This window comes from Symphodus melops, assembly GCF_947650265.1.
Source record: "Symphodus melops genome assembly, chromosome: 6".
Classification (NCBI taxonomy): Eukaryota; Metazoa; Chordata; class Actinopteri; order Labriformes; family Labridae; genus Symphodus; species Symphodus melops.
Genome location: NC_136696.1, coordinates 6,483,699 through 6,504,475, shown reverse-complemented (window position 1 = coordinate 6,504,475; position 20,777 = coordinate 6,483,699). Strand labels below are relative to the sequence as shown.

At 43.5% G+C, this 20,777-nt stretch overlaps 1 protein-coding gene across 2 annotated transcripts; it reads right to left on the bottom strand.

Moving 5' to 3' along the window:
- Positions 1-1,643: 1,643 nt before the first annotated feature.
- LOC306826099 (BTB/POZ domain-containing protein 10-like) lies at positions 1,644-19,935 on the bottom strand. 2 transcript variants are annotated; one of them, XM_079347208.1, is made up of 8 exons: positions 19,749-19,935; positions 13,037-13,284; positions 12,632-12,953; positions 10,062-10,164; positions 6,591-6,711; positions 3,680-3,877; positions 3,255-3,365; positions 1,644-2,306 (listed from the first exon to the last, which is right to left on the bottom strand). In XM_079347208.1, the coding sequence occupies exons 2-8, from the start codon at positions 13,221-13,223 to the stop codon at positions 1,834-1,836; spliced, it is 1,515 nt and encodes a 504-aa protein (XP_079203334.1). In that variant the 5' UTR covers positions 13,224-13,284; positions 19,749-19,935; the 3' UTR covers positions 1,644-1,833. The 2 variants fall into 2 exon arrangements, with proteins under 2 accessions (XP_079203334.1, XP_079203333.1); XM_079347207.1 differs by lacking the exon at positions 19,749-19,935 and adding an exon at positions 18,177-18,488.
- Positions 19,936-20,777: the final 842 nt, after the last annotated feature.

The window sequence follows — 20,777 nt, the reverse complement described above, 5'->3', positions numbered from 1 at the left end:
TTGTCACAGCTCTCATCCTCTTTAATCACCAGGCATCTGAAAGGAGGTCAGTAAATTATACACTTTGTGCGTTTATGTCCCAGATGAGCTACTCAGGAGCTTCTTTGGAGGGGAAAAAAAAAAAAAAAACCTTCCCTTTGGACCAGCTCTCTGATATGGAGAGTCTCAGAAACCCTGTTAGCTTATTCATGGTTTGATTTTGTGAGCCAAAAAGTTATTTAAAGCATAAAGCTTATACTTTGAACTCATGCATTAAATAATCATAGTCCGTGTGGAAGCAGCTCATGCATATTTAATTCCTCATCTCCATTCCTTCCCTGAGTCAGGTCATCTCAAGCTATAGAACATTCCTTTCATCTGCTGCCTGCTTGTTTGAGAGTTCAAACTCAAAAGAGTTTGTTTGGTTCTGCATCTCAATGTTCTCATGCTCCTGCTTTCTAAAGAACAGGACTCCCTGCTGCATGTTTGTTTCACTTGTAGTAATGCCTGTCATTGTGTAATGACACACCACTGATGGGGGTGATGCAGCAGCAGCCTGGATGCAGAATATCTATATTTGGTTTCAGAGCCAACGCTGAGTCACTGCACTCAGATCAGATCAGCACCTACACCCTACATGCCCACATTGTTTATCACTTATTCACCTATAAAATGATGTTAGACGTTCTCAAGGCTGCTGTGTGTTCATCAAAGATCATAGTGTTCATTTAAAGCATTCAGTTGTTTCTTTTGCTGAAAGAGGACTCGTTTCCTCCCTGGACGTGAAAACAGAAGCGAGTCTCGGAGGATGACTGTGAATATTATTTATTAGAAAAGCATTGTGTTCAACATCTTTTCTGACATCCTGTGTGCTCACAGCAACGGTGACAGAGAGTTTTCAATGCAGGTCAGCCAGGACACAAACAGAGAGAGGAATAAACAAGTGTAAACTCGGAACCAAATCAATTGGTCACAAAACAAAAGGGAGCGGAATATATTATTTAACAAATATCAAAATAAAGGTAAACGTGGCGTCAAACAAAAATCCTTTCAAAGCCTTCACTGAAAAAGGTTCAAACTTACCGTCCACCCCTGAAGAAAGAGCAGCTAAGAGGCACTGAAATCCACTTTCTCAGTGAGGTACAGTAACACACACACACACACACACACACACACACACACACACACACACACACACACACACACACACACACACACACACACACACACACACACACACACACACACACACACACACACACACACACACACACACACACACACACACACACACACACACACACACACACACACACACACACACACACACACACACACACACACACACACACACACACACACACACACACAGAAGTCTCCTTTGGTCAGATAAACAGAAAGAGTGGAGGGGGATGGAAAAGGAGGCCAAGGTGCTGCTCTTTGTCATCCGTCCTCTCTGCTCAACACATGGCGTTCGCTCGGACGCCATGTTGGCTGAGTAAGGCTGCAGCCGTGGTGCCGCAGAAGGCAAAGTGGTGTTCTGCCACTGCAGAGGAGGAGGTGTCGGGGCAAATCTGCATTCACACTGAAAGCAACACAAGGACGAATAGTAGGTGCTTCAATACCAGCTGTGAAGGGTTGAACTTGATGTGCTTATTGGCTGGTTACAGCCAATCAGATTGCTGTGCTTCTTAGCATTACTATTGTAGCCACTCTTAGCATTTCTGTTGATTTGTGAACAGATTTGGAGTTTTTCAGATCAATGCTCAGAGAGCGTTTGTCCTAGTTGCTCATCTTTTGTTGCTCTTGGTGTGAACACAGCAGTGGGACGAGGGGTACAGTGTGCAGCCAGTCTCATGCTGAGGGTGACGGCGTGTCTGGGTCTGGCTCATAGTGGTACGTGGCCTGAGTGTAGGTGCTGTGCTGCTGCTGGTTGTGGGCAGCCTGGCTCTGACTGTCCTGAGCCGGCTGGTTGGGGCCTTCATAGCCCAGAGCGAGCTGCGGCCCTGCACCGTTCGCCGACGCCTGCCCGTATGTCAGCTGGTGTGCTTCGCTGACGCGGGGCGTCGGCTGTGGCAGATTGTCCAGCTCGTCCACCTGCGGCCCTGGAGGGTCCATGACCACCAGCTGGTCCTGGGGAATGTCTGCAGCGGCTGCGGCCAGATTGGTGATGGACTTAGATTTGACGCACTGGAAGTCCACGTGGCGGCTCTTCCCTTCCTCCTTCTCCCAGGACATCCGGATGAAGGGACGCTGGACATAGTTGTAGATGACCTCTGGGCGACCTCCAGGACGACGCTTCACTTTCTCCTTATAGGTGGGGTAGCCTGAATCAAAATGAAAAAGGACAACTGATTAGAACAAGAGTGAAAATGCTACAGCTGGTTTATAATGATCCGTTTAGAATATTTCTCAAACTGACCACGATGAGTCAAGATCGACACCACGTCTTTACAGTAAACTGTCAGCAGGCGCTAGACGCTAATTAGCATAGCTTAGCATAACCATTAAGTCATTCAACTGCAAGCACCTTTCATATTCAACTATTTTCCACAATTTACAGGGGTGCTGGAGGTTGTGCTGGGTGCTGTTGGTTTTGAAATGGTCAGCTGGCACACGAGCGCTGGTAAATGTCACACTCCTCCTGTGAGTACTGGGATTGACTGTTTGGTCACGAAAACTTTATTAAAAACATTTTAAGGTCGTTGTTGTGGACATCTGAGTTTATCTCAAACAACTTTTTACACGGTGTTCACATCCTCCCCCATGTGTCCCCTATGCTAACTCAAATGAAAAGTCTTATTTAAAGAATCATACAGGGACTTTACTCCACAGGCTGCCATATAAAGTGAGAGAGGTATCTAATCCCATTCAGACACCGAGGCAGCCGGATTCAGGGTTAGGTCTTGCTGGGGATTGAACCCTCGACCTTCAGGTTGAGAGACAACGACTCTACCAAGTGAGCTGCAGCCCAGCACTGACTAAAGACTATTTCTCCATTACAAGTCATTCCATGCGTCCATGATGCAAAAATATTTGTTTCCTTTTGTTTCTTCAAACTGAACAATTCTCCAGGGGAAACCGTTTTTTAAGGACAGCATGTCTGCGAAGTACAACTAAAACAAACGTCTATTGATGTGAAACAGTCTGCATTGTCTCCTAGATGCAGCTTTAAATCTGGACCAGAAACAGACAAGACGCTTCTTCAAACTGAAATGATTCTGATGAAAACGTTTTCTTCTCAGTCTCTGTGAAGGAAGGAAACATATCAGCACCTTCTATTCCCAGTCGGATCTTTTTCAGTCCTCTGTCCTTCAGCACCGACTTGGCCACGTCTCTGTTCTCGATGTACTTGAAGAAGCGGTACAGCTTGGTGCTGTAGATGACTGTTGGGAAACAAGAGAGAGATTTTAGATCTGCTCACATTGTCAACACGTTGGAGCGGGGAACACGAGGCTGATCTCGGCTCTGTGCAGAATAAACAGCGGACTATTTTAAACTGTGCTTAATCCACATTTGAGGCTCTCGTGATTAGGAGACTGAAAATAGAATCCAGTGAGTGTGTGTGTACGTGGGACAGACCTAACAAGTCAGGGCCAAAGCTTGGCTCACTGATGTGTGTGTTCAATGGTTTCGATTAAAAGTGGAGCCCTGCGCCACAGAGGAACGGTGTACTCAATATCCAGAAGCAGTGTCTTACTCTGAGAGTACTCCTCTCCCATCTGTGGAGGGTACTCTTCATCCCAGTCCACCACGTCGTCGTCCGTCAGCACCACCACATGGCACTCCCTCTCTCCGCTCTGAGCGCTGGCCACCATCAGCGGCAGCACCATCTCCTCCAGGTAACACTCAAACTGATGCCGGGCTCCGTCGTTGGACAGCTCGTGCATCAGGGCGCCTGTGGAGGAACCGCACGGAGATTTATAAAGGAGAGGAGGAGGAAAATGTGCAGGACTGCTTACTTTTCACTCAAATACTAGAAAAGTCCCACTTCAAAAACTACAGCTCCACATACAGTTTATTAAAACGTACAAGAAGAACATCAGCCTGCTGTATTTAGGAAGGACGCACACCGTTCTCTTTCGAAAAACATTATGTATGATGAGTAGGACTCGACCCATATCAGATTTTTGAGGCCGATAGTGATATTGGGGTCGATCTCTTTCTTGGAGCTGTGTCCTGTAGAGATACATTGACACACGTTTTGCGTTGATCCTTCATACCATTAAAATGCTTCGGTTTGTCTCCGTAAACCAAAAGATGAAGGGTGAAGACAAGACAACTGGCAAAGTAACTTTGCATGTATGCGTGTCGTCGCCCGTCACTTTGGAGGGTTCTAGTGCTCGATGTGATCCATATAGCGCCCCCTGCTGGTAAAACGAGAACTGCTAGTGTTAGACAATAAAACTCAAATTGAAGACTATTTGACTATTTGAAATTAATATCGTTATAACGACGCACGTCTGCCATAAAAATGAGCCGACACTAAAAGTCTGATACACTCGTATCAGCCGATAATATCGACATCTACTGCTTATTGTTGGATTAGGTGTTAAAGTGTGTTCAGCCTGTTTCGATCATCTCGTACGAGCGTCCCGGCTGGATGGTCACTCATGAAACACCGACGTGTTTTAAATGTACAAGAAAGATGGAGACTGCTGACGAGTCAACATGGCTGTGAAGATGGCCGCTATCAGAAGAAACGCTCTTCAAAATGTTCTATGAAACACATGCACAGTCAATCAATCAATCAATCAATCTTTATTTATATAGCGTCAATTCATAACAGGCGTTATCTCAAGACACTTTACAAAAGCAGGTAAAGGACCTTACTGTTTGTCTGTTAACATTAACAAAAGAGCAGGTAACAAGACCATGCTCATTGTTATGTTTACATAAAGCAGGTAAAGGACCTTACTTATGGCTATATTACAAGAGCCCAGCTTAATCCGTCATAGCGTGGCAAGAAAAAACTTCCTTTTAACAGGCAGAAATCTTCAGCAGACCCGGGCCCATGACGGAACAGCCATCTGCTAAACTGTGCTGGGCTTGAAAATGGGATGGGGGAGATGGGACAAGATGCAGAAAGAAGAATAGGATGACGCTGTGTTTACACTCTGAACACTGATTTATTGATTACTGAGTATATCATATTCTTTAAGTAGCCGTCTCACTAAAAGCTGCCTGTAATTTATTTCACATTTGAAGAATTTTATCCATAACATAAAAGCACTTCTTGACCCTTGCTAATCTTTGCTTTGATTTCACCATATTTGCCATTTGAACATTTCTTGTTTTATCATATTGATAAACTTGGGTCCTAATGATGACCCATGAAATGGGTGCATCTTTACACACTAATGAAAGTGTGTAAAGATGCACGTCAGCATATGTGTGTGTATGTGTGTGTGTGTGTGTGTGTGTGTGTCTCATCTAAAATGTTCCTCCAAGCAGAATGTATGTTACGTTCTTTTTCTCCTCCTGGCTCGTTTACGGATTTCCACTAAAATACTTACTGAGTTACGTTTGCCTCCATTAGATGGAAGAGTCAGGTGATGCTGGGAGGAGAGAGCGAGGGGTGACATGCAGCGAAGGGCAGAGGTCGGATTTGAACCCATGGCTGCTGTGACGAGGACTACAGCCTCTGTACACAGATTTTCTATTTCTACCTCTTCTTGTTTGTTTATGAGCTTTGTTGAGACTTGTTAGTAATGCTGGCTCGTTTAGCATTAGCAACATACACACTCTGTTTACATCATGGTCATGGTCATCATGCATGGTCTACATGAGACCAGCAGAAAACCTGCCATCACATCATGAAGGTTCAGGAATAGATGTGCTTCACTTAGTTGGTCATTTTCCCACGTAACAGGCATTAGATCTTACAGCTAATCATGACCTACTTAGAACACACACACACACACACACACACACACACACACACACACACACACACACACACACACACACACACACACACACACACACACACACACACACACACACACACACACACACACACACACACACACACACACACACACACACACACACACACACACACACACACACACACACACACAGTCCGCAGCCTGTGAACTGAAGCTCCTCCCACACACTCACAGATACAAACAAGAGGCACCAGCAGGCACAGAATAACAGAGACGCGCTCTCTCTCTCTCTCTCTCACACACACACACACACATACATACACACACATATGCTGACGTGCATCTTTACACACTTTCATGTCACAGCTGCATTGATGCAAACAGCTTCACATAGGTGTAAAAAACAAACAGGAACCAAAGGACTGTGCCTGTGTTTGGTTCTACAAGCAGAAGCAGTAAATGTTGTCGGTCAATCAGTAACACTACAGGTAACTCTAAACACAGAAGCATTCAAAAGTGCAGGCTGGCAACACGTCCACATTAAGTTACAAGAGTAAAGCAGGCTAAATATGGTCCTGCTCTTTAGCATTCCTCATGACATTTTCCTAAAGTAGCAACTAAAGCGATCTCTGCTCCACACTCACCAACGTCATGCAACTACATCCGCCTGCAGCTCCGACACAATTCCCACAGTTTAAATGTGCGCTCGAGCGTACTCACTGAGGTCTCTGCACTTGATGGTGCTGTAGTTGAAGGAGATACAGAGGTAGTCACATGCCTCCCGCAGCTCGGGAATAGAAACGCCGTCAGGGCAGCGGATTATCCCCGACTTGTAGTAATCCTGCCATTTTCAGCGCACACACACACACACACACACACACACACACACACACACACACACACACAGATATATACAGAAATGAAGAAACAGTGGGTGTTCACACACACACACAGGCATGGGAGAAAAAACAAGGCGCCATTATTGATGCTGCTTTGCTCACACAGGCGGCAGAGAGAGAGAGAGAGAGAGAGAGAGAGAGAGAGAGAGTGGGCGAGGGATGGATGAGGAAGAGGAGGACGGGGGGTGAGAATGAACAGCCATGAAAGGAAAACCAGTGGATAATAAGAAGGGAAAGTGAGAGAGGCTCAAAGGAGGGGGGGGGGGAGTGATGGGGGATGAAAGCGAAAGCTAAGGAGGACATCACTTTCCCTCGCTGCTCCACTTTCCATCCTCCTGCTGTCTGTGCGTGCTCACGTCACGACAGCGTCTGTTTCCCTCCAGAGGAGCTCTTCACACACACACACACACACACACACACACTCTCATGTCTCCCTGGGTTTTGTTTAATGCAGACAAAGATGTGCTCATGCCATAATCCATTACGCCATAATAACCACAACCACGCACTTCCTATTAGCCCTTTAGCTGCAGAGCCTGTCAGCTGATATGACTGCTTGACGTCGGCCTATCACAGCTTAGTTCTACTCTCATGTATTCATTAAGTCACATACAGTAGATCTGTCTTTCTCTTCCAGCTGGTCCTGTGCGTTTCCTCTTTGAAGAACTAAACCAATCAGATTCAGCCTTTTACCAACAAACCATCCTGCTGCTGCTGTCATTCTCGAAACCTCTCTTCTGCTGTTGTCAAGTTGTTGTTTCAGTTTGATGGTTGCGACCCCAGTTGGAAGCGTTCCAGCTCATCAGTATTCAGCTCCAGCTTCGCTCCTCATTCCAGCCGGCATTCTTCCTTCACGTCGACCACCGAAGTGCATCGAGCTCTGAGGGCTTTCTATCCTGCTTCTCCTGCTTTTCTGAACTTGTAAAATAACTACATGTTCCCTCATTATGAAAGGACGAAGACTCTCCTGATTGGAGTTATACAATCCTTTAATGTTTTCACAATGAATGCCTTTTTAGCGTTGCTTATCAGTCTTCATTCTTACAATCATACCTAGCTGCTAATGCTACACAACTGCCATTATTACTAGCATTGTAGCTTTAAATCCCTGGTACTCTTTGTTGTTATTGTTGTTGCTGTTTGTCCCTGTCCTTCTTCCTGCACCTCCCTCTATCCTGCCCTCTGAACCTCACACAGTTCCAGCTGGTCTCTGGTTTGGATCAAGTTTCTCTTAAAGGGCCCTTTTCCCTGGCCACTGTTGCTAAATGTTGCTTGGTGCTCATGAAGGATGGAGTCACGTTGAGTCTCTGTCATACATGGTGAGGTCCCTTTGACCTCTGAAGTCTAAAACTCTGAGTTCACGGTCGATGACATTGTCAGAAACTCCTCCCTGAAGTCCTCCTTCAGCAGTCCGAGTTATGATCCAACATGGCTGCTTTGTGCATCAGCAGTAACGTTTTATCTGTCGACATGTTGTCGTGGTATTTTTATGCTCAAACCGTATCGTCTGGTGTTAGCTAACAAAGTACTCGTGGAGGTGTCCGTGTTGTTTGCGCGCCGAGTCGCCAGCTTGTTGGAACACGGTGAATGCTGTCTTGACGTCATTTGAGAATTCCTGTAAAATTCCTTTTAGTTCACAACTGGAATATAAAAAATATATTCAGCAGATGTCTTAAAGTGATTCTGTTGTGAACTGTCAGACATTTTAAAAGAAATCCTGTTTGGAGTAAGCTAGCTGTAAAGATCATGTGATTCTACTGGACGAACTTTGAGTGTACAGAGAGGACTCGGTTGATTACATTGAAATGGCTCATCTTCTCCAATATTTTGTTTCCTCCCTGACATGTATAGACTGGAAGTGAGTTAGCATTTTAGCTTCACGGGTTCCTAACTCTAAAAGTCAATGGGTGTTTTGAATGGGTTTGTAGTTAGACGCCTGAAATAAGGTCTTTAGTTAACACAAGCTGAAGAGATGTTGACGTTTTGTTAGACGGGATAAACTATGTTAGCTAAGACCCCACTTAAAGTTTTTACATGAACTTTAAACGGCGGTTGCTAACAAGTAGCTAACTGAAACTACAGTGGCTGTTGCAGACATTAAACGTCATCATGCCGGGAACTCTCTCCCTAATCCTCCTTACAGCCTCTTGTCATGTTTTTCAGTGTTCTTGCAAATATTAGGTTAATAAACAACTTATTAAGCTACGGTTTCGCAAGTTTGTCAAAACCGCTGATTAGATCGATGAATCATAACGGCCGTGACGTCATTATAAACCGACCGCAGTGTAGTTTGCTAGCGCATAACGTTAGCTTTTACTTCTCTCGGCTGCATTAACTCTTCAAACTCCATATAAATGATGTTCATCTGTAAAGATTATCCCGCTGAACTAAACAGCGACGCATCAGAAACGTGTGTTTGACACAGAGCTTATTTTCTGCAATGATCCAAAATCCAATACAAAAATCCCATGGGCGAATTTTCTGAGGAACCACTGGCGCCATTTCTTTCGGGTTGGCTTACAAAAATACATCATCAGTATACCAGTCTATAAGGGAGCTCTGCATTTAATTTGTCATTTGTGTGTTTCTGCTGACTGAACCACTAGAGTACACTCTGTAGATTCACTCCGTCTAGCAAGAATCAAACCCAACAAAGACGATTAGTTGTCAGCCTTAATCCATATTCTAACAAAAACATTGTCCATGACACTACTTTGAATTTGTGTTTGAGGGGAAAAAAAAAACACCTCAACTCATCTAAGAGCGGCGTGAAATAACACAACCAGATAATTACCGTTGCTTTTATAAACACACTTTCGTGTGTCTGGTTTTAGAGTTCTTTTCAGAATCTTTGCAGCCTCTTCCAGCTGATTCACTCTCAGACAATATCAGGAGCTTTGAATTATGAACTTAATCAAAAGCAGGTCGTTTATGTAAAAGTAGCTAAAGATGCCTCTCAGTCCGAGCAGCAGAACGAGAACAGGATCAGAGGAAGTGGAGGGTTCTATATTTGTTGAGAGAATGTGCTAGAAGGATAGAGGGAGATGAGGTGGGAGTGAATAAAACATTGAGAGATGCAGTCCATGTGTCATATAAAAGGTCCAGAACTCCCTGGACCAATGAGAGACGAGGAAGAAAAGGAGGGGGATGTAACACAGATCAAAGAAAAGAGAAGGTCAATAGAGGTCAAAAAAGACAGAAAATTGGAGAAAGACAGATGAAGGAACTGTTTATTAAGTGTGACATCGAGCAGTCAGGAGGTAAAGGTGTAACATGAAGTCAGTGCTCTTACCAGAATGGCTCTGAAAACAGTGGAGCTGATGCCATCGGCCACCTCAAACTCTCCTTTCTCATTGGGTCGAGTGAAGTTGTTGTCCCGCCCAGAACCAAACATCCTGACACACAAACGAGAGACGACAGTTATCATTGGTGATTAAAAAAACAAAAACTGATTCAAAGGACAGCAAAGCTAGGCTGAGACATTAAAGATGTTGGAGGCTTAAAAAAAAAAAAAAAAAAAACACAGCAATACAGGAAACTCTTCAAAAATAAGAGCTGCTTAGAGTACTCCGTTTATCAAAGAAAAACAGAGCTGACCCGACTTACTCAGAAGATGTCATCCTCAACAAATCAAGGATGGTCACTTGTTTTTGAAGGGTTCTTGGTAACTGTCTAAGCACCACATCATCCCAACATTTTTCCTCCAGTGTGTTGAGATGGGTCATGGTAACGAGCTGTCTGAGAACTTCAGTACTTTACAGTTTGAACAACCAGCTCCAGTTTCCAAAAGAAGTTGGTGCACATGACTTTGAGACATAAAAATAGAACGCAGCACAAAACAGGTGGAGGGAGATGTACTTTCAAAACAAATAAGTATAGCTTTTGGTTTCCTGGAATGGCAGATGGGCGATATCTCTATCCTCTTCAGCAAAGCCAAATGGGAAATGGTGATACTGTTATATTTGCATCCACGAAAAAAAAACAATTCAGCAGTCTTTACTCTGTCGCAGCACTCTGACGATCAACATTTAGAAAATAGTGTCAGCACACTGTGCAGGATTTTTTTCCCCTTAAGTTTTTTTAATAAAAACTAAAATGTCTCATAAAGTTTACCAGACAGAATGTGAGGAAGCCCTTAAAAGGGTGAGCGAGCAAAAGCAAACACAACGTTGACATTTATGAGAATAAGTGCACAGATCGACCGGCTGGTGATCACATTCAGACGATTTTCTGCCTGTTCTCTGGAGACCTGTGACCGAGCGCTCCTCTCAAATATCTCAGATTCTCTGCCAATGTTATTTTATAAACACAAACCACACAATTTATACATATATAGTTATTATATGTATATACACATTATACATTATCATATATAAAACGAGGCTTAAAACTCGGGGCGATTGAGCCTTTTTCTCTTTCAGCTGGAATAAACTTCCTGTTCATATAAGATCTGCTGCCACAACTGAACAGTCTTTTTTAAAAAGCCTTTTATTTGTGTTGGCTTTTACTTCGAGTTGAGTTGTTTCATCCCAACAGCAGTGTCCACGAGAACTTTTACTACTGTTTAGCATTTTTACTTGTTTTTCTTTATGATGTTTGGATGTAAAATGTACAGCTCTTTGGTCTAATTTGGCTGTTATAAATGTGCTTTATAAGCTATAACCTACCTTTATACCTGCACACACACACACACACACACACACACACACACACACACACACGCACACTTTGTCGCGAGGCCACCATACCAAATGAATGTTCGGGGAGACACTGAGTGTTTCCACTTTTTTTGTATCCGTACTGTCCTTAGCTAGGAATACTTTCAAACATTTCACTGAATATCCCAGTAATATTATTTGGTCCAACCAACATGACATCACAGCTTCCTTTTCCCACTCTGCAGGTAAACGGTGCATGACTGAACACAGTGAACATGCCAACAGAAGTAATCATGATTTGGAAGTCAAATGTCTGATCAATATTTGAGCAGACGTGTCAAATGTTGGGCCCCACTCACAAAAAGACAGCCAGGGGGGAGGAGGGGCTTTCAACACACTGCCGTTGGTACAGTTTGACCCGTGAACACGTGAACTTGTGACTTTGAGCTGAAATACCTCTGTGTTGTTGACAACCGTTTTTTCTGTTTTCTGCACGTCTCTTTATTGTTCCATTAAAGACTAATCTGATGAGATCATTTTGAAGAAATAAACATAGAGGCACTCATCAGTGCTCTCACATGTGTGTGGCAGCTAAAGCAATCACCGGCGCACGAGGCTGAAGGTCGGTAGGTAACACTCGAATTCTGATAATGCCTCAACCATCTCCATCCTTAACTCGTGGAGATGTTGTCGAGTCAGTGATGAGAGATGGTGACTGAATTAATACAGATTACTGATTGTAATGGATATTGCCTAGTAACTGTTTAATTGCATCTTTCTAGATTTGTACTGCTCTTCCTACTATCACCAGAGTGTGATGAGTCAAACAATCATTTTTTCGGGTTGCTGGGGTGATTGTGTTCTCACACAAACAAAGCGCTCCAGGGTCGGTATAGAAGCGAGCTGGGACCACCTCCTCACGGACATCACTGCACACATCACTGTTCTGCATCAGAGTGCAATTTCTCTGTTCCTCATGTGTCCAAACAAACTGTGCGATGGTGGTGGTGGTGGTGTCTAAAAAGATCTAGACATGAAAGCCCACCCTCAGTGATAGGAACTCGGCGTGTGCTGACAAAGTTCAAACAAATCGAACACTTTGCAGGACGACTTTCATGAAATAAAACTGTGTACAGCTTTATGTTCCCTCTAGTCTTTCCATTGAAGTGTTTGAGCTTCATGAGATCGATCTCTCAGTTATTACCTGCCAAGCATGGTGTTGGGTTGAGCGGTGAAGATGGCAGGATCCACCACGAATCTTGTATTGTCCACTATCAGAGTAACTCTCTCTCCCACTCTCAACCCACTGCGATGGCCTTCCTTACAGCTGAGGTCATACACATAGATCATATCGCACAGTCCCTGGCCCAACGACTTGGAGTGGTACTCTGCTCCCAAAGAACCCAGGGACCGAGGTACGTGTCCACTGATCAGGGCCCCTCCAACGTGGGGGTAGGGAAGAGAGACCCTGGGAGGACGTGGACTGGAGGATCTGGAGGATGAGCCTCCGTCGCCACGCTCACGGTCTGAAAAGGACACGCAGACACCAGTGAAGGAAACTTTCAGTAAATACAGAAAAAGACAGCGTGACACTTCCCATCGTCCTCACCGTGCTGCCGAGTGGGAGAAGTGACATTCCTGATGCAGGGCGTCAGCTGGCTCTCTGCCCTCTCGTGGGATGAGTCACGTGAGCGGTCGCTGGAGCGCCGCCGTTGTTCCCGGTAATGTTCTGCTCCGCCTCTTTCTCGAGCCCCTCCAGATGCACTGCCACCAGCTCCGGCCCCATTCAGACTCATAGTGCCGACCTGCTGCTGCTGCTGGGCGCTGTCCAACACTGACAAACCCCACTGCTGCTCACTACAAGACAAAAACACACACGGAAGAAATGGAAGTCATAAACATGTCGTCTTACACTTCAGCTGATTTAATAATTATAACTATATTTATATTGCACCTTTAAAAACAACTGCTTACAAAGTGCTTTACATGTAAAAACAAATACATCTACATTTAGAGAGGAAGAAGTCATGGACGGATAGAAGAAATACAACAGCATTTAGAGGGAACAGAGATAAACGGATGGACCAAACTAAAAATAAAAGGCTCAAATAAAAGAACTGATAATTAGACTGAAGGGGGGGGGTCATGCGTATACTTCTACTACTTCCCACTGGAACAGAGCAAACACATCTGCTCTACCAGCAAACATGGACAATTTCAATCAATGAGACAAAAACAGATTTCAATGTCTTTTTCTCTCTTTTTAAACCAGCAGGGGGCGCTGCTCCTTTGACTCGTTTGACATCAGAAGCCGAAGAAATGAAAGCTACAGACACGGCAGGGAGGGAGGAAAGGTTTCTGGATGCTGAGGCGGGGGGGGGGGGGGGGGGGGGGTTACACTGAGAAGATCAAGAGTCGACCCCCAAAACATATTGATAACACACACTGGGAGCTGTTTTACTGCATTGATTCTCTAAATCACCAATTTGTATGTATCCATCCAAACATGCCGTGAGTTTGCTAAATTACAGGGAGGTCCATCATCCCAACAGAAGATAAAATGCTTTACATCACTTACTGTAAAAATCACGACAACCAGCTCTGACGACAAGTTTATTAAAGTATGCCAAAAGTCAACTCTACTTATCGAAGAGGAAAGGTCATGTCCTGGGCAAACAGTGAGTAACACATATGAATTAACTGAAGAACAGTAAACAGATTCCTCAATTCAAGCCTGAGAGGAATGACACTGCAAATCGTACAGAAAGTGAGGAACTGCTGCATTATTTCATGCAACAGTGAGATAGATGATGTCCCCCCCCCCCCGCTGGAGGCAGCGGTGCAGAAATGGCTCTGGGGGTAAAGGGTTTGTTTTGTGCGTGCTGAGCTGAGGAACGAGGAGAGAGCCTGAAAAAAAAAGTTTGCAGTCGACTTGCTTGGACTCTTGCAGGAGCTGAGTGCTGCAGAAACAGGGACGCCACCTATCCACCGAGCTCAGCCTGCAGCTCCACCAAGTACACACACTAAACACTAGCCCCGCCTCCATTAGAGAGTTTATCCATCTGAAACAAACCGAGGGAGCTGACCTCGCTGAGACAGAGCTCAACAGACAGAAATGACATGATGGACTGTTTGAGCAGAGAGTTGATCGTGATGGCTTTCAAATAGTCTTTTTAGCCTCAGAGTCAGTGAAGCTTCCCGGAGTGGCCGTCTGTATTTCTATGTTTTCCTGAAGAAAGATAAGGCGCTCTAAGAGAGCACTTGTAATATGTCAACTTCAGAGAGCACTCAAACACACCATCTGATGCAAAGACAACACAAAGGAGCTCAGACATACATGAGCTGAAAGGAGGATTATAAATGCACATGCTGGATTAATGTTGGCTCTTTATAGAACTATTAAGCTCTTTTACAAAGAATCTCGAGAGAACATTTCGGAATTAAATTGGACAAAAAATGTTGAAAAAAATAATCTCAAAGTTTCTCAAACTCTTTCTAAAAAAACAGCGCAGCACTTATACAACTCATTTCCTCAGGGAAGCCTTTCATTTATTCATCCATAAAGGAGCGCTGTCCTCATCGGCCCTCATTCCCTACATGTGGTGCCCAGAGTAGATTTCCTTTTTTGTTTTCCTTCGATGTAAACTAAAGCTGTAAAAATAGCTTTAGAAAACACATTTTGAGGCTACAGGGGTCGTTTTCCTGTAACCTCTGGATATTATACGTATTATAAAAGAAATACTAAAAACAGGAACAAAAAGCAGGTGTAGAAAAGAAGGCAGGAAATAAGAAGTGTTTTATTCGTTTGACTGTGGCTCAGTGGTGGCGGGGGGTTGGGGGTTCCAACCCACTGCTTCATCAGTGCAGTGTGAATGTTTATGAATGGATTCATTTACACTGAGGACACACGTCAGCCTGTCTTCGGTGTGTTTAAATGTGAAGGTATGATCTACGGTGTAAAAGCACTTTGAGCAGTCAGATGCCTAGAAAAGCTCAAGTCCATTTACTGCTGAGTGTTGGTTTGATGGTTTGATGGTTTGATGGTTTGATGGTTTGATGGTTTGATTGTTGGCTGCTAGCTAAGAATAAGAATAACAGTGGACTGGATAGAGACACATTACGCCGACTTGTTTCAAAGCTGCAGCGCTGCACAAACAGGGACGCCACCATCCCACCAGGCTCAGCCTGCAGTCACACACGAGCAATTTAGTGTTGCTCAAAGACACTTCGACATGGGACAGCAGGAGCTGGGGGAATCGGACTCCTGACCTTCCAGTTGAGAAAGAACAGACTAGAACTGAGGCACGCCGCACATATCCCAAATATCTTAAAGAAAAAAAACGCCGGTCTTCACTGGTCTGTCGACATGTCACTAAACAAACTGCAGCATGCCACACACGCTGAGCGATGCAGCGTCACTTTACAGACGTCAGGAAGACAATGTGGATCACCATGCTGAAGGTTTGATATACACAAAGGACAACGGTTAGCATATGTTTTACAATAAGATTATTGTGGAGCCGTGATGTGATCAATGGCACTCTGGCTTTTGTGCTAATGAATGTATCCATTTCACTTCCAGTGCAGCGATGCAGTTGTCTGATCTGATCTCCAGCAGCGAGGTTATAAGGCTGAAACACGTCCAGCTCTCACTAATGAAGCGAGCCCAGCTCTCCTGAGAGGAGCTGCTATGAAATATGATGATGACCATCTACTGGAGGCTACCTGATCAGGGAGACGGAAAATAGGAGAGGAAACAGAAAGCAGGGGATTTCTCTTTTTTTTTTTAAATCATTTCATAAAACGGAGATTAGTGACGTAAAAAAGAGTGAAACGCAGAACATGAGAGGACAAACGTGAACACACCATTCACACGTTAAGGTGAACTACTGGTCAGTGCAGTTAGGAAGCAATGTTGTATGTAACTACACAGAACAAAATAACTCATGTGGTGGACAGTTCTTGAGGCTGATTATGAGCTGTTCATCGTTGAATAATAATATTACAACTTTTGAAGTATCATCGTGTCCAGCTAAAAAGCTATTTGGCAGAGCTTTAAAGGCCGGTAATGAGAGAAACCTCCTTGGATAGCGGCTGACATCTTAAAGTGCTGGACAGCCAGGGAAGTGGCCAGCTCACTGATTGGGTGTCTAATTGGATAACTGTCTGGGAGGGTAGACAGACAGAGCAAGCTAAGATGTGGTAAGACCAGCGCAATGACAAAAAAAGGATCAACAGCGCAGTGACTGCTCTGCACAAACATGAACCAAACACCGGTGAGCTTGAATTCTCATTACACCTTACCAACACGCAGTCAAGGTCACAGATTGGGGTGAGGCTCGATCAGTGTCTGTTGTGTAAGATGATGTCTTTGTACTAAACACACAACAAATGGGTGCAGACACAAGAGATGAAAAAGATAAGACAAACTTTGTGTTTCAATTCTCAATTACACGCTGAAAGAACAAACTCCAAATAGAAAAGAGCTCAATAAAAGCTTGCGTTTTCTTTTTTAAATATGTGTCTATTTCTCACCACAGCTGCAGACAGGCAGTGTCCTTGAAGATAGGGGTCACCATAGCAGCTAAGGAGAGGAAGAAGTGTGTGCGCGCACATGCACAGGTGCACACACACACACACACACACACACACCTTGTGTTTCAGTGTGTTCAGCTGTACAGTCTGTCATATCAGCCATAATCACAGAGAATGTGACAAAATTCACTTTAAAAAAAAAAGCAATCCAGTCTTTTCTAAACTGCTGCAATTAATTAAGATTGATTGTTTTATTGACCTACACTGAAGTCTGTCAGAGAATAAATTCATGCTTGATTTCTAATGAGAATGAAATGCCGGGCAGAATTAGGATATTAAAACCATTTTTCTGGACTTTGTACCAAACATGCAGGCAACCAGACCCGAGCAGACCAGGGGGGGTAAAAGGAACAAAGGAACGGAGGAGGAAATATTTCACTCAGTGCAGGCAGCTCCTCTCATCTTTCACGTGTCGATGCAAATCTACCGAAGCCAAGATATCACAGCTCGAAAGAACAAGAGTCGGCTAACATTTCACTTGTCCAAGTTGCCAGTAATAGGCGCCTTTTCGTTGATGTCACAATCTCTCTTTTCTTTTGCTGAATGGGTAAACGGTCTGAAGCGCTTATAAACGCTTGGAAACAGGTTTGATGTGTTTATTTCGACTCAAGTTCTCTTACCAATTTCACATAAAATAACGCAGACTGACACGCAAGGCATCTTGGTAGACTATTAAAAGCATGAGGTGAGAGCCTCAAGGGGTGAGGGTCCCATCTATTATTTAGGGGCTGCTGACACAGACACATAGACGGGCTGAGGCAGAGAATACACTCTCTGCAGCAGTCTGGGTTCAAATCATTTCAAATGATGCTGATAACAGGACATGAACACGTTAAAGGTGTATTACCTTTATAGCAATAAGGAAATTGGCATCATTTCTTTGCTTATTTAAGATTTACACGATATCATGGGTATTTCCCAAAGCATGTAGCCTACTGCAACATATAACTATTAAATAGTATATCATCGCTATTTATTCTTTCACTCGTTTTATAAGTCGAGGAGGTCCCATCAGGGGTAATACAGTTTGTTTTCTTTTTAGTGCGTTATTAGAAATCTTTTTTCTTAAGCGTATATCAGATGAAAAGCTACATAATGTGTTATACAATCTAAGAGCTAATCTCCCGGTGCTTTGAAGGCGATCGTGCACCTACCGGTCGGTTTCAGAGGGCCAAGTGAAGACAAAGCAGCAGGGGATGAGCTGCGGGATGACAGCGGCACAAAAGCCCTGCGCTCCTCCGAACAAAGCGGGCTTGCCGGCAGCTTCAGCATCCTCGCTCATTACTTTGCAACTTCATCAGCATCGTTTCCCAAACTCAACCCGGACCTAAACTCACAGCGACAATCCAGAGCTTCGACTCAAAGCTTCAAATGTGTGTACAAGACGAGAGAGACGCGGAGCAGCTCGTCATCCAGAGTCACCGGAGGGACCTTAAACTGTGTGAATGGCCGCGTGCATGACTGAATCAGAGGGATGATGCCTTCACGTGCTCCTCGTAAATCCCCTTCTCTGCCTGCTCAATTTAAAAGCAGCACATTTAACACTCGTTATTCGTGGATCACATTCTCCCGTCTTCACTTTCAGTTAAATATAACAAGTGGCAAACGTTATTTGTGCACAGTAATCACTTGTTATCCTGGTTTGTAGCTTGTTTCTTTAAATTAGTATACAATTATCATCAAGAGCGGTATTCGACCGTTATTGAAGAAGCTATCAAATACTTGAATCACCCTGTCTGAAGTCTGTCAAGGGTCTTTTTTCTTCCTTTTCTTTCTAGCTAAAATATAACAACAAAATGTACAAGACAAAGTGCCCCACCCTCACCTTTAAAGGCTTCTCAGTCAGGCTGACTGACTGAGAAGTACTGCAACAAGCAGTACCACCTTCACGACGCCAGGGGACTCTTTCACACTTCAACTAAACTATGACATGTCCTCTTCAGGCTAGAACAGCTACACCAAAATGACTCTGATTATTGTAATATTAGAAAGGTCATCCAACTCCCTCTGTATTCACTGGTCCATAGCTCCAGATGGAGACACCAATAGGTCACCTCCGGATTTAAAAGGCTTTTATTTTCAGAATAAGTGTCGCTATCACTTCAGATAATGCACAGTTAGGGATTAACCATCAGGGCATCTGTCTGTACTACAACAACAACAACAACCTCCCGTTAGTATGAGCGGTATGTGGACAGTTTATCTATGAATGAAATGATGCAGGACGTCAATAATATGGATGATAATTTAATTATTTGTGGTAGTAAATCAATAATGTGCCAATAAACAGACTCTCTACCACGTCCAGATATATGAAGTAAAAGCAGGATCACACAGTCAATAGCTCAGCTAAGTTATCTTAATATTGGTACGAATTACACGTGTTTTACTCCTTCTAAAGTAACGACAAAGTTGATTAAAGGAAGTTGACATCCAGAGCCTTTTAACTCTTCATATTTCTCTTCAGTTAAACATGTAAACTGTATTACAGGAGATACATTTGATCTGGCATACGTCGTTACTTTAAATGGCGGTAGTGTAAACATTGTTGAGTAACCAACAATATAAAAGGGAAGAAGTAACTCTTCTTCACACAGACTTTCGGGTTGCTAAGCAGATTTTGGACAGCTTAGTTAGCCTTTGAGTTAGCTTTAAGCTAGCCGGTGGTTGGTAACGTTAGTTGTCTGTATACATTAAAAAAAATATTTAAGATCATTTTTGTTTACCTCCTTGCATTATATTCCGATTAGACGATTTGCTGAAACAGCCCACTTAGACTCAGGCGAGTTGAAGACAGGAGTATTCCCGTAGGAAGGTGACACCGGCTAACAGCAACTTCTTTTAGCCAGGGATCTTTGTTTTGGTGTGGAAAGGCGGAATTCACGTGAAACATCGCGAGACAATGGGACAAGGGAACCCCCTTTGCGCTGCTGTTGTGATGATTTACGGTCTGTGGGTTGCTCCCAAAGACTGTAGCCCCTCATATTGACAGCCTATGCCGGTTTGCAAGTCAAATGTGTTCTTACATGCACTCACGAAATTGTATACACAGATATCTAGAAAATGAGCCTTAATATCAGACAACCAGCTAAGACAACACTTGAAATACATGTTTTTATTTATTTTTTGAATACACAAATGTGAATGCTTAACATACGCCTCCATGTAAAAAATAAAGCAGCATATTTTACTTATGAAGGACACTGGACACAACATATAAAACTATTCTATGTCAAAGTGTAGATCCTATCAGGTCTAACCACATGTCCGTTTTGTCGATATTGAAAAAAAAAACAACAACAGAAAAATAGATTACAATTATAATGGACATTAAAATAAGGCAAATGCCTGTTTGATCCAATTGTCAAAAAAACAAAAAAACAACAATAACTTGTTGGTCCAAATGTGTTAAATAAAAGTGCAAATAAATTGGAAACTTTCCCCTCGTCCCCTCGTTTCCCTTTATGAAATTTCATACATAGCCGTTTAATAAATAAATAAATACAAAAGCAATGTCCAAAATAAATGTAAAAAAAAAAAATCAAAAACATCAGATAAAATAAAAAAGGCGATCAGATTCTAAAACTTTGTAATAATAAATTTGGAAATGTTGCTGGGACTAACGATGTTCAGATAGAATCAATCAAAATCACGACTGTTTAGATTTGAGAAGTTTTTCCAAAAGCTTCAAAGCGTACTGGATCTCCTCCGGTGTCAAGTCGCTGAGGTCGCTCAACTCTTGGGGACGTGGTCTC

Bases quoted from the DNA above. Each gene is read 5' to 3' on its own strand.
- LOC306826099 (XM_079347207.1), bottom strand. From the start codon at position 18,304: ATGAGCGAGGATGCTGAAGCTGCCGGCAAGCCCGCTTTGTTCGGAGGA. The intron at 3,878-6,590 runs GTGAGTACGCTC...GTTCCTCCACAG, and splicing joins CATCAAGTGCAGAGACCTCA to GCGCCCTGATGCACGAGCTG. The intron at 2,307-3,254 runs GTGCTGATATGT...ATTTTGATTCAG, and splicing joins GATCCGACTGGGAATAGAAG to GCTACCCCACCTATAAGGAG.